Source organism: Rhopalosiphum maidis, chromosome 2, assembly GCF_003676215.2.
Source record: "Rhopalosiphum maidis isolate BTI-1 chromosome 2, ASM367621v3, whole genome shotgun sequence".
Taxonomy (NCBI): Eukaryota; Metazoa; Arthropoda; class Insecta; order Hemiptera; family Aphididae; genus Rhopalosiphum; species Rhopalosiphum maidis.
In genome coordinates, this window is record NC_040878.1 from 30,530,283 (window position 1) to 30,545,611 (window position 15,329).

General features: G+C 29.0%; 2 protein-coding genes across 2 annotated transcripts; one reads left to right on the forward strand and one right to left on the reverse strand.

The window, feature by feature from the left end:
- Positions 1-4,661: 4,661 nt before the first annotated feature.
- LOC113553131 (histidine-rich glycoprotein-like) lies at positions 4,662-7,856 on the forward strand. The gene is made up of 3 exons (XM_026956299.1): positions 4,662-4,819; positions 5,990-6,057; positions 6,606-7,856. The coding sequence occupies exons 1-3, from the start codon at positions 4,817-4,819 to the stop codon at positions 7,663-7,665; spliced, it is 1,131 nt and encodes a 376-aa protein (XP_026812100.1). The 5' UTR covers positions 4,662-4,816; the 3' UTR covers positions 7,666-7,856.
- Positions 7,857-8,456: 600 nt separating this feature from the next.
- Positions 8,457-13,870, reverse strand: LOC113555257 (protein henna). Its single transcript, XM_026959661.1, has 8 exons — positions 13,747-13,870; positions 12,536-12,655; positions 11,938-12,124; positions 11,671-11,833; positions 11,311-11,507; positions 10,864-11,126; positions 8,908-9,137; positions 8,457-8,763 (listed from the first exon to the last, which is right to left on the reverse strand). Exons 1-8 carry the CDS (start codon positions 13,783-13,785, stop codon positions 8,604-8,606), a joined length of 1,359 nt encoding a protein of 452 aa, XP_026815462.1. The 5' UTR covers positions 13,786-13,870; the 3' UTR covers positions 8,457-8,603.
- Positions 13,871-15,329: the final 1,459 nt, after the last annotated feature.

Here is a 15,329-nt window from a genome sequence, read left to right on the forward strand (position 1 = left end):
CCTAGGTGTTTGCTGGTCTTAATATTATATTTACACGCTATTTATTGGCTTTTTAGTGCTTTTTCTTTAGCTATTTTCCGCGAAAACAATTTTATAAAAATTACAATATAAAATAAAATACTTATGTCTTACCGCTATTATGTGAATTTCACGTGATATTAATATAAGCTTTGCGCTACTCGCCGTCGGTGACAATCTCCATTGACTGATATTTTTGTTTTTTTTTAAAAATACATTGATATATTATGGCAAAGATAAAATTATATAAAAAGAGAAAAACAAATAAAACAAATAATTATAAAATGGTATTGCAATCGAAATGGCTCTGTTTTGGTGCATATTCGATTTGTTTTTAGTGCATGTTATGTTATAAGTTCCTAAACTTAGATTATAATAATATATATTATGTACTAACAAGTAACTAGTTATAAATATAAGTACGTGCAGTACACAAGCATAACGTAATCTATTTAATAAAAATTTCATTTTACATGAACGAAATAAAAAGTTGCCTTAAAACATTATGATATCTTAACATCTAAACTTTAAATGTTTATTTAAAAAAGACTAGGTATTTGTTCAACAATCAATAAATATTGTAATAAGCACACTACACTCCTGTAATTTTTGTTTAACTTATAAGTAAATGTACCTACGATTGAACGGTACAGTAGAAATCACATGTTTGTTTACCAAGAGTTACTAATACTTAGCCGAAGTATGTTTTTTTATATAAATTAAAAATGTATGTGGTGATTCCTATAGCTGTATTCCAACGACACCGTTATTTGATTGGTTACACATTAAGTATATTATTAGCGTAAGGGAATCGGGTACTCATAGATTATAGTAATTATACTAATTATAGTTTTATATTTATAACTCATGTAGTTTCCAATATACACAGATTAGAAATCATGAAATATTGTTAATATTTTAGCTTCATTTACCGTAACATAATATTTATATTATATTATGTTGAAAATGTCAACATAAAAGGTTTTACAACATTAAACTGTACGGAAGTTAAAAATGGTGATTTTTGATTTTTTATTAAAGTTAATAATTATCATAATATTACAATAATATGACCTTGACAAGTATACCAATGTAAGCCATCAATAATCTAGCATGAAATCGATAATATTTATACGCGCACCTGTTTAACGGCGTGACAAAACGTCTAGTGCAATATTTGCGTTAACAATTAAGATTGGATGTATAGTTGGTCTGAGTTCCAGAAAATGCTTTAATTCCGAAGGTCAAACACATAAATATTTCGTAATTAAACACTGGACAATAGTACTGAAATATAAAGTAAAAATTTCTGATATAACGATAATTATTATTTTTGAATTTTCCACAACCAATAATAATATGTTGTATAATATAATATGTACACTACCGCATATTATTATACAATAATATGCTTATAGTGATACAAAATGTATTAATTTTGGCGTACTGTTGCTATTATTATTATTATTATTATTATTGTATAAGTATATAATATACAAGAATAAAACAAAAATTTGTCACGGCAAAAGAAGTCGTTTTTCTCGAATTGCATTTATATGTGTAAGTATTTTTTCTAAAGAAACAATTCATACACAAACAACGAAGCAAATATAATTATATGAACACTATTTTGTAATAAATCAAAGAAATACGCGAGGTCAATAGAGTTTTCTGGTGGAAGTGTGGAGAAAGTACATATAATGCAATATGTAGGTGATCTTTAATAAGATGCCTCGTACTCTCGTATACTCTCCAAAAGTCTTCAAGTAGATAAGCTGCAATTTTAAGCCCCAATATAGACAAAACATAAAATATTATTACAATGTTTTTACTCCGACTAATATACGCACACGAAAAGGACATATTTTAGTAACATAAAACCAAAACAATTATTAAAAATTATACAGAAAAACCAATATAAAAATGTATAATATATACGAGAGAAATAATAACAACAAATATATTATGTGTGTGATGTTATTAAATTCGATAATGTGCTTTTAACAGAAGAAAACTCATTTTACTGTGAATTATATTATATATAATGTATGTAAAGGTACACGCTTTCAAACTATTTTGGTATTCAATACTTTTTAATTATATTATATATTTTTACAAAATAAAGAAATGTTACTGATACAAAAAAGTATTTTATAATAAAATAATATATCTTGGGATTATTGTTATTATTAAACAAATGAAATAAGAAACTCAAAATAATACATTTTTACGTAAACACACTTTTTATAATTTTGTTATTTATTAAATTGTATGCCAATATTGTTTTTATATATTTTATAATTTATATAACATTAATAAAAGCAAAAATAAATGTATTCAAAATTTTAAAATGTTTAATCTATACTAAAAAGAGACTGGGTAAGTAGGTACTCGTTGGGCTTCACTCGTGCAAGACAATGCGTTGTATTATTATTGCTTAGATAAGAATTTATATTGCATTTTTGATTGTTAATAACACTGCATTACGATTTTAATGTAAAATTACAATGAATTATAATTTTGAAATATCTTTACTTAAAAAATTATAAACTAACAGTAGTTCAATGACCTATTCGGTTCTCCGTGCATATTTATTATCTTAGTTACCTGCTCACCCACTAGATCAGGTTAAATTAACCATGAAAGGAATACGGATAATTATTAATCAATTGCAAAAATAAAATGAAGAAAATTGTATAATATAGGTTATAGTTATCAAAAACAAGATACAATTATATAGATACTAGGTACATTAAAACTTCAAAGAAAAACACCAAATATATTTGTATATTAAAGTTGTATTCCTACGTATAATAATATGCATTGTACTTTGTACATTATTATTAAGTATATAAATTATATTTTATTTTACTAAAACCAAATACATGTTAATTTTCAGATAAAACTTTATTGTATAATGATAATCAAACAAAATAATAAATAAGATAGTATATTATATTTTTAACTCATTTTTATCAAAATAATTAAACTTCAAGACCTATTGATTTAGAATACATTGTTAGAATATTTTTAATACCTGTATTTTACTCACTTTTTTATTTTAAATTTTAAATAAACCAATAAATATATTATGTTTTTTTATGCCCAACATTGTGATGTCACCTTTAGAAAACAAAAGTAGTAAAAAAGCTTAAATCTTCGACTTTTAGAGTGGTTTATGTAAGTACATTGGATCTAGTTGGTACTTTTTAAAATCTTCACGAAAAAAAATAACATAAACAGAAATATTTGTACAAAGCCTGTTTATGACCAAATTGAAATTATATTTTTGAAAATAAACTTCAAATAATTTTTTCTATACTATATATAATATATAGTAACATATATTTCTCTATATTTATATATAAATGTTTTCTAGACATTTTAAAATGTAGGCGCTGGCTCTATTTTTAAATATTTGAAATATTTGAAATTTTCTTTTTGTTTAAATAAAATATTTAATGTCTATGAAAAATCTTGAACAAATAATATAAAGTTTTGCATAAATTATCCTTAGAGCAACCTAAAAATTTAGGAAGTACAATATTTTTTAGAGATACGAACTTAAACTATATTAAATCTGAAAAAAAAACATATTTCCTTACTAATTTTATTTATTTTGTTGTAATTTAAAAAAATATATTAATCATATAAAATCAGATTCAAATCTTTTCCCAATTACATATAAATATGTATATTATTGTTTTCTATGCACAATAAAAAAAAAATTGTTTAACCTATTCAGATCGTCTTATTATACACGTTGGTATTGACTTATAAATTATAAGTTAATACATAACAAAATACAATATGATATAATATTATAATTTATAATAGTATATTATACAATATTTTGTTTTAATAATTCAATAACTAAGAATAAATGAGTATAACAATTAAACTATAAAATAGTCTCAGAAGTAGATACTGATACACCATCTCCATGACACAGAATCATTTTTATCACCTACTCAAGGATGAGGTACTCTGAAAAATTGAATAAATATTTTATTATATTTTTAATAAGATATTAGTTAAGTAATTAATGATTCTGTTAAAAATGTTTGTATTGATACATTTACTGTGGATATGGGTACAAAACTCCTCTCTGATTTATACACTATATGTAATTGAATACTTTAACTCTCCTGCTAATATTTTCTAAAATGTCTGCCTAGAAGTGCATACTTTAAATACAAACGTATGTTGTACCTATACAAGTGACAAACAATAATATTAATTAATACCATATACCTAATAATCCCGTAAAAATCGATGTTGCAGATATCGACTTAGGAAATCTTAGAATATTGTATCATCATAATGCCGGTAGAAATCCTTTAATGGCACATTGTCCATCAATGTCACATTGGAGATGATCTTTTATATATATAAAAAAAAATACTATAAAGTTTAAAATTAACAAAAACAACATATACATATACAATTTTATGTTTTATGACTGCGAACGGAATCCTACTACTTCAGTAACTGTGGACCGTCGTGTGACGTAAGCAGAAATATGCGTCTTTGGTAGATCATCCCCTCTAGACCTTTAAACGAACCGGAACAAAATTGCCTACATAAAACAGCACGCGCTACCGTACGACACGTCTATTATTATTGCGCGGTGTTTGTGTTGAGAGTGTTTTTTTTTTGCCCCAAATCTGTCGGTCGCACACAAAATAATCGTAACAAAACGTCGTCGTTGTTTTGAATTGTTTTTTTTTCATTAAACGTTATCAGTTTGTTGATGGTATTTCTCTAAGCGCAACCAAGTGTCGTCCACCCATAGGAGATGGTCAGTAAAATATATAATATTATTTATATTTTTGTATTTCTATGCGTGTTTAATATATTTTTTATTAACTTAAATACACATCGAATGCGCTAGCTGTTTTGCGCGGGTATGTGTTTTTAAACGTATTTTGCACATTTACATTTATGTAAATCACTTATTTTTTTATTTAATCATTACTTTATAAAATAAATAAAAACAAATATAATATTCGCGCCTTGTCATTTATGTCATTTATTATCGAATTGGAGAAAAACATACATAGCTAAATGCTAAATCATGACATTTTTATTTAATTACCTATATTAGTACGAGTTATTCGTGTTCCCCTAATTTCAGATGCAGATAACTTATCGATAATAATAATTAAAGTTTGGTAAACTAAATTTATTTTTATTTTTTAAATATTTAAATAACATTTTTAATTGTAATCTACTGTCGTATAACAATTTTTTTATTTTCATGATAGGTTCACCACGCTAAAGAACAAGATATTAAATATATAATTTATTGTCTAAAGTATATTTTTAAATAATAAATAAATATAAATACGTTTAAAGATTTTAAAATGTCAACTTTCTTGTTTTTTTTTTAAACAAGATTACCAATTTTAATCTATAAAGTTATAACCAGTATTTCTAAAGACAATATTTTTTTGTAAAATTTATCAAAATTAACCTAATCAAAGTTTTATACTTTAATACTCCAATATATTAATTTTTAAAACACTGTTAATCATAATTTGAATCTACAACTGCAATAAGGAATAATCATAATTTTTACTTTTAGTTAATAGAACATAATTTTAAAATACCTAATAATTAATAACCATTTAAATCATTCGAGCTAAACTAAATAGGTACTTATGTTAATAAAACCGTTAAATTTAAAATATGAATATGTGTTTGGTTTATTTCAAATTTTGCTTATTTATGGAACTTCAAACTAAGGCAACAACGTGAAAATGCGCTAGGTATTGATGATAAGGTAAATAATTATAATATAAATAGTAAAAATATTATGCAACTCTATAGTGATTTATTGATTCGTTTTATCTTACTTTAAACAAATACAAAACATACACAGCGTAAGGTATTCACATAGTGATCTATGTAAACTGTAATAATGAATATATTCATCGTTTAACAATATTTGATATTGTTAATGTTTCAGCTTGTCGGGGCGTTTACCTTAACACTATTAGCTTTATTTTGTTTCGGCGGTTCTTTTGGAGAAGAAAGGTGAATTGGTTGTAAAAATACATAATACAATATTATTTTAATGTCTACCTGTGATATTCTTTACCGGTGCCTATATCTTTACACACGTGTATAATATTGTCAAAACAGTAATATTAATCGCTGAATGTTGAACATTTATCCGTTTACCGTATATATATATATATATATTTGAAATAAATCTATTAACTTATTTTAAATCGCTCGGACTTGTGTGGTTCTTTCAAAAATCAAACAAGGAAAATAATATGAAGAAATATGGAGCAGATACAAAGGGATCGTGACATTTAAATTAATACGTCGTGGTACGTAACTCCTTACATAACGTTTGATAATAAATAATAATGTCTTTAATAGTGTTTAGATTCTAAAGGTATTCTTATATATATATATATATATAATTTGTAAATATGTTATGCAATCAAGTGTTTTAAATCGCGACAACTACTTGACAATTATTTTGAAATCGTGTGAATGATTATCGGTATTAGGTAAAGAATCGATTACAGGTAATGTGTTTAATAATGAGATTCGACGTTGGGTTTCAATAGTTATCTAGGACATGGAGACTTCTCGTCGGGCGGAGATCTTTCGTCCTATCATCATTCGGGAGGCCATAGCACCCACAGCGGCCACGGACATGGTGGGGGTGGTGGCGGCGGAGGCGGTGGCGGTGGCGGTGGTCACGGAGGCGGCGAGCACATTCACAAGGGCGAAGTGATACACAGGCACGTGCACGAGGGCAAAGTGGAACACATTCATAAGCACGTGGGCCACGCCGAGCACGACCACAAGCACGCCGGACACGCGCACCACGACCACAAGCATACAGGCCACGCGGGCCACGACCACAAGCACCACGGCGCGGCCGAGCACAAGCATTCGCATTACGGCAAGGCCGAGCACGGTCACAAGCACGTGGGTTCGGGCGCGCACTCGCACAAACACATCGGCGCCGCTGAGCACTCGCACAAGCACCACGGACAGGCGGAACACGCGCACAACCATCACGGGCATGCGGAACACGCGCACAACCACGTGGCGCACGCCGAACACGGGCACAAGCACACGCTGCACGCTCAGCACGGGCACAAGCACCATGGCTCGGCCGGGCACACGCACAAGCACCTGGGACACGCCAAGCACTCGCACGCGCACGGCGGACACGCGGACCACAACCACAAACATCACGGACAAGCCGAGCACTCGCACGGGCACCACGGCAGCTTCGGGCACGGGCACGAACACCACGGCAAGTCCCAGCACACGCACGCGCATCACGCTCAGGCGTCGCACGGCCACAAGCACTCGGGCCACCACGCGCACTCACACCACCACGGCGTCGACGGTCACGGGGGCGGCGGCGGCGGCGGTGGCGGCGGCGGCGGAGGCGGTCACGGCGGTCACGGCGGTCACATAGGGTACCTGGTAAAGAGGAATGACGGCGTGGTGCCCGCCGAGGGACTGAGCAAGTTCTATAAGGCGCCCGTAGTGGCCGCACAGGAAACTTCGCCGTCGGCGGTTCCGAAGCTCGAGGGCGTGCCGCTGGAAGACATGTTCAGCAAGGTGGAGATCGCTGATTACGGCGGATCGGCTGGCACGACCGAGTGAAGTGAGTGAACGCGATCAATGCGATCGACTTGACGCGATCAAACTCGTTATTCGTCTACGTTTGCCACGATATTATCCATTGTTAAAAAATAATACTATATAACTAATATATTACCATATAAGACAATGTTATTATTATTTGTTACCTTATAAATATTATTTTATTAATTATGTATACACTTTTTTTTCTGTTTTTGTTATTGATATACATTAAATAATATATGATATATATATCATTATATTATGTGTTGTTAATATTTATCTTATCATATAGGTAGTAGTAATAATAATAATAATAATATGTACATGTTTGCATCACAAAAGAATAATAATATTATTATATATGTTATACAATATTTTGTAATGTAAATAAAAATAACACGTTATTATACGCGCTGTCTCGATAAATTGTTATTCCATCATATAGAGGTACAAAAACAAAATTAAACACAGTAACGAACCAACGTTGTGTATAATGTGTGTGCGTGTGTGTGTGTGTGTGTGTGTGTGTGTGTGTATTTCGCTAAAACTAGGTTTTTGTAGCGTGAAGGAATGTTTTTGTCGTGAAAACATTGCGCTCGTTCGGTTTCATTAAACAAAATTAGTCAAGGGTTGTTTTGAGTTGCGCAATATTATAACAGGTGGAAATTGGACCCAATTAACTGTTGTAACTCGCGTTGGGCGATTGCGTAACGCGGTAGGTATACCGCTGTCGGAGCTGTGGAAATGCGGCTTTTCCAACGGACACCTGTTGCTGCGTTATTGTATAAACGGACAACGTACAATGATAATGATAATAAAGATCTAACAATATAATTACGCGGTAGGTACGATACAACAACAGTTATAGCAGCAACATCGACATAACAATAATAATAATGGGACACTAAACTATTATTATATATATACACAGGTAGAACGGAGATGCAGTTGAGTGTTCAATCCATCTTATTGAGCGTGTAACGCAATATCTGAAGCTCGTTGCTGATGTTGTTGGCCAACTCTTGCAGTTGCAGTTTCGAGTCCAGCACCTGTACGCTTTGCGTGTAAGGGTTATACCGAATTCCGAATTGTTTCGGTATCGTCTTTGCGAATTTTCTGTTAAAAAAAAACACACACACACATTAAAGTCACTTTAGGAACAAAACAAACATTTTGTCTGCTTCTCATTAACGGTAGTAGGGTGAGTGTAGTGAGTATGGAGTCATAACATTATTAATGTAAAACGCGTTTGCTGCTTACATGAGTTTGTCTTTGACATCGTCGAAACTCTCGGCCACGAAATATATAGGCTGGTACTCGGTGATCGGGTACTCTTGGTCGCCGGTCACCTCGGGATCGAACGGCTTCAGCTCCGGTTTGCCCGACAACGAGTATTGGAGTTCGCCAATCGACGACAGTAATCCGGCGCCGTACGCTTTCAGCTCGCCGTTTTGTCGGCACAACCCGAACTCGACAGTGAACCAATAACACTGCAACACGGCACACAACATATTATACATAACATTGCATATACAAAATATATTTATCGTTAATTTTTTGTAATATACCAGAATTGTTCACCAAGCACACAATATATTCACTCATATTTTTTTCTTATACATTTATTCAAATCCTGATTTTTTTTAATTTTAAAGTATACATAAGGGATTTATTTCTAAATATTTAGATTTTTTTATATACTTTAAAGAGAGTTCTACTAGCTAAGCCGATACAAACTTTTCAAATAAAAACCAATTTATTTTACTGTACATTTTTAAGCAGATGATCGTTTAAAAATATTGATGAATAAACATTAGCTGTTAGTTTCTGAATTATTAAAATGTATATTGTAAAGACAATATTACTGTCTTACGAAAATATAAAATAAATTTAGTTTTAAATCTAGTAAAATAAATATTTCGACAATGTTTATAAATTTTAAAATGTTGAAAACTTAAATTTATCATTAAAATAATTGTAATTATTATACAGTCATCATAGCCCTCATATCTTCCACACAAATTTATTATACACCTATTATTCTTAGGTAACATAAAGTTGTACAAATGAAAATCTACTTTTTCGAATTTCGATTTAGATACAAAAAGAAATTTAAAACAGTCACCTGATTAACAACTTCCCGGGAAAAAGGATGATTAAAAACAATAAGTCGGTATTACAACAGAACAAATCTAAATATTTGAAAGTATAATCCTTAAATATACTTAGAAGTTGAAACAATCAGAATTTCAATAAATTCATGATTAAAAGATAAATGGGGGTGAGCATGCTAGCCGAATCATTCTGTATATATATATGTGTTTGTGACGGTAAACAACAACGCATGAACGACCGTGTAACACGGGTACGTATATATCATTGTACCTACGTCATAAAAGAAAATTAATATCTCAACCGATACGCCACTATTACGATATTACGATATCGAATTCTTATAATCTATATATTACACGTGAAAAGTATGCATATATTGTGTACGGTTTGATCGTTACGCACTATCTGTTTATAAATAGGGTTATTATTGTTATCCGATACAAAAATTATAATATTATTACGCTTCGGTCACAATAATTATATTATATTTAACACACGCCATAGGTAGGTGCTTTTAATATAACATAAACTAAGAGTTTAAATGTGTCATGCCGACTTCATGGAAAATAATCATTTTCATTATATTTAGCCTGTTATAATGAAATTATTGAAAAAAACGGATTTTATTCGCGTGATTGCTTACATTTTAATAATAAATAATTGATTATGTAGGCATGTAGTTATAATAATATGATGCGTTTGAGTGGGTTCTGTTTTTTTTTCTTATAAGTAATTATGAGCATAAAGAAAGTATTTTTTCTTTTCTTTTATATACATCTGTATAATAAGGTAAATTGCTAAATGGCGTTTTAAAATATATTTACATTTTAATCGCTATAAATATAATATCTTATTGATTAACAGGTTTAAATCTAAATTAGATCATAATCGACCTATCTCGTACTTATATCATAAAATCAAAATTGTCAAATTTAAACAGTGTTTTTATGTATAAAAAAATCACCAATGCGTCACAGCAGTTATCAAATAAATCTACCTACGTAAGTATTTCAACGCAACGAAATATAGCTGTTATGGTCAAGTGCATGTGCATGGTGTATAAGATATGTATATATAGATATATTGTACATGTGCATTTACCGTGGCCAATTTTTTAACGTAATCGTCGGGGGCGCCAAGCGACGCTAGTCCAATTTCTTGAGAGAATTGTGCAAAAGCTGGATTAGCGAACAATGGTACGTGGCCCAACAGTTCATGACAAATGTCCGGCTCAGGCGTGTACAATGGCCGACTGTGATGTCTGATGTACTGTGTGGAATGAAATACTCTGAAAGCTAGTCCGGCTAAGAAATCTCTGGACGAAAGAAGCCCGCCAACAGGCCTCAAAGTGAATCCAGTACTGTCTGCAGAGAATTAAAATCATGTCATAAACAAAAATTCTTTTATCAAATAGGTTTTTTACGCAAATATGATAGGTATTATCAATATTATTTTGATAGAATCCTAATATTTTAATTTTCAAAATATTCTATTGCATACGTCATAATATAAGATCTGCAGTAATTATAATAATTATTATTATTTTACCCTTAAGAAAATTGGAAATATCTTCAAATTGTGGTATACAGTCCTCTCTATAACCACAATTTTCAACGAATAGAGGAAATAAGTGGTTATATTCATTACACGCATGTGTCGGATACAATTTAGTTAGTTCCCTGAACACTGTGCCCCACGTCTCTACTTCTTGTTGTGTGTATTCAATATGAGGTAATGGATCTCCACTGTAAATTAAACATTTTATTTTTTAAGTATGGTTATATACTTATATATAAAATGTAATATCCTATAATAATTCATTAATTATTAAAATTGCATAATTATAGTAATTTAATTATTATTTTTTGATTAATAAATTGTAAAAATAATACGCTGTCGATCACATACTGCCTATAATTCAAAGCGGTGTCAGCCAGATACTTCCTCCTCATTCTGTATACAGGATCTGTAAACCCGGGATGATCGGCATTCAATTCAGCTCCATGTGATAAAATCTGATTGGCGTATTTGTCCAAATCTCGGATCCGCAACGGAAACCACGGTACATATACTACAAGACAAACGTAACGATTTTAAAAACAAAAAAATTCTTTTTCGTGTTAGTCCCTTATTCCGCCATCCCTCCCATCCATAAATCATCCTGAAAACACTCACTGTCTTTCACTTTGCTGTCGTTGAGATTGTTTCTAGATACCACAGAACAGTACGTCATCGTGCTCTTTAATATTTCCACCACCTTGGGCACGTTACCACCTGGCGCGCATTCAACAAAAAACTCATACTGGTCCGGTATCCTGTCCGACGATCGGGATTCGATATGCAACAGGTTCACGTTGTATTCCTATATATAAAAATAGAAATCACTGTCAGATTATAATTATTATTATTATTAGATAACTACAATTTGCAATCATAATATGTTATGATTTGATAGGTTAGTGTTTTCCTCGTATAAATAATTTATACAAATTTGAATTACATAAATAGGAAATCACGCATTTGACACTCCTTGCTTAATCACTGTCAGTTATGCTACGAAATAATTAATTATTTTATTTACCTTCGTTACGTTAAGATATACTGTAATATAATATATCCCGAACAAACAAGTGGTATCGTGTACATACACTTATGATCCATTAACGGTGTTATTTTGTTGTTATAGTCAAACAAATTATTTAGGTAATTATTAATTGAACTAAGTTAGTTCAAAATAATAAAGATATACTGTAAATAGTGTAAATGCATTTACCTTGAAGAGTTTTAAAGCCTTGGCCAGAGTTCCAACGCTATCATTTCCCGGTGAAAATATTAGTGTGATGGATTCTTCATCAAGAGGAGCTATGTATGATCCTTTGCGTAACTTAGGTGCCTAGAATAATGCCAAATGTTTTTTTTTACATAATATATATTTCTGTCAGATTGTATCTGAATTATTTTAAATCAATAAAACGCTTGTCTATATGTACTTGTTACGCATATTGTGTTATATTATTACATTATTTTATTTTAAGTATATATTTTAATATAATATTATACTTCTTTACATCAATGTTAATAAATTTCATATTTAAAACAAAATCGCCTGATATATGATATATATATATATGATACGTACATTTGTAGTATACAATACATATATAAACGAAACAAAAAAAGTTACATAATATTTTATTTCTTGTTTAAGTTATACCTAATAACTCATTTAAACAAAATAACACAATTAATACTCAAAATATAATAAGATAAAACTTATAACTGGTTATATATTTAATATCATCGTTGTGAAATTTTAGTAATTTTACCATCATAAGTTTTTAAATATATGAACAGTATATACATATTATATAACTATATATATTGGTAAATGACAATATTAATGTGTTAAAACAAACTTTTTTGTTTTATACCCTGATTACAAGATAAAATAATTTATTTGTATATCTAATTCGCAATAAATTTCGCAAATGATCAAATTATTTTCATAATGTAAATCGCTTATTTATTGATAATTTATTAAATTTAGAAACATAAAAAAACATGTTTAGGTTAAACATAAATGTTAAAATCAATATTTTGTCCTGAATTGTGACAAATATAAAATTATAAAAAATTATGTTTTAAAATCATCATCGTCGAAAATGTTTCCAAGAGTCTAAATATAATTAAATAAATATTTCTGGCAATATAAAAAGTTAATAAGCAGTAAGTATCAAAAAAGAACTATTTATAGTATAAAGTATAATAGTTATATTTGATTATCATAAAATTACTAGGTAACAATAAGTTAATGTTTTTATTATTAATATGCGCCAAAAAAAAAAAAAAAAACTATATAATAATATTTTTTTAAATCAATAAATATTATAATAATAATACATAAAATCATACTTTAATTTTAAATATAAAATAATAATCGTATGTTCTGTATATAATACAATATTATTTAATTCGATTACTTACCCCTAAGTTATTTTCAATCACTGTAGCATTTCCGTTCATTGTGTATAAATAGAAAAGTACTAAGAAAAAACTAACGTCTCAAACCTATTCACTCAAACGACGGACAGATAATGCTTTGTAATATGTTAAAGCTAATATATAAACATTTAAACATTAAACCCGTTTTCTTAAATCAATTTTCCCCACTCAAAACAAAGTGTGATGTAATATTTTTATTAATTTATATACTTATGTAGTTATTTAATTGATGGACGTGATTATAATTTCGTTCTCATTCCGAGAATAGCGTGATTCCAAGATTGATGTTTATTTGACATAAATAGTTATTATCTAAATAAAAATATATAACATGGGTGATTATATATTGTATATTTCTATAAGTACTATATTATGTTAATTATTCAAGTTAATTCGAAAAACATGATAAGTATGCGCATATTTTTAAATTGATAGATATGTATATAATGTTTATGTTGTTGCGAAAAATTAAGAACTACTTTCACAGTGAATTAGGTATCTATGATGCAACTCGTATGAATTATTGGTGGAATTTCAAGGTAGGTATTACCCGTTAAGAACTAAACGAAACGATAATCAACTTATAAATAACCTAACCATCCAAATTTTAAAAGCTATTCATCATCATAATAATTCTAGACTTGTTTCTTATATAATTAACAAACATGTAAATTAATTCATTATAAAATAAATTGCGTTTAAAATTAAAATTTGTAAATACATGTTTTGATTTTGAATCAATTACATTTGACTTGGTGTAAAACGTATTATAATAGAATGATTTTCTAAGAAAAACGCTTTTTAAAATTATAAAATTGTTTTAAAAGTTGTTATTAAAATTACATGATAATATTACGAATTTATAAAAATAAATGTTTATACATTTTAGAAAATAGAAGATCATTATTGAATTTTTGAACATTCAGCATTAAAAAATTGTCGAACTTAATTTTCTATATTTTTATTATTTATCAAAATTATTGTTTTGGTGTGCTTATAATAATTACTAACACAATAAATAAATAATTTTCACAAGTATAAACAATAAAATATAGTAACTGATTAATAATAAAATTTAAATCGTTTTTGCAAATCGTTTAAAAATATTTACCTAATAAAGTAATTAAAATAGTTTAAAAAAACTACTAAATACTAAATATATACTATGTATTTTAAGTTACCTAAATGTATTAATGAAAATCTCAATAAAACTTGATACATATAACAAAATAATTATTTTCTACATTACAACTATTATTATTATTGTTTTAATATAATAAATATTATAACTACATAAATATATTTTACAATATTTATATGAAGAAAAATATACTGAATATAATACAATGCAGGATACCAATAGTTATCTATTACTATATCTTTTATGCAAATATCTAAAAAAAACATATCAAAACATTATGTCTATTAATGAAATAATAATAGTAAATATTAAATAGTACGTATTATGTCAGTCATTTGTTTAATTTTTTAAACATTTTTAATCAGACAGTAGTCAGCATAGGTCATTGTCATCTTAACTTAAAACCTTAAAGATTAGTGGATTG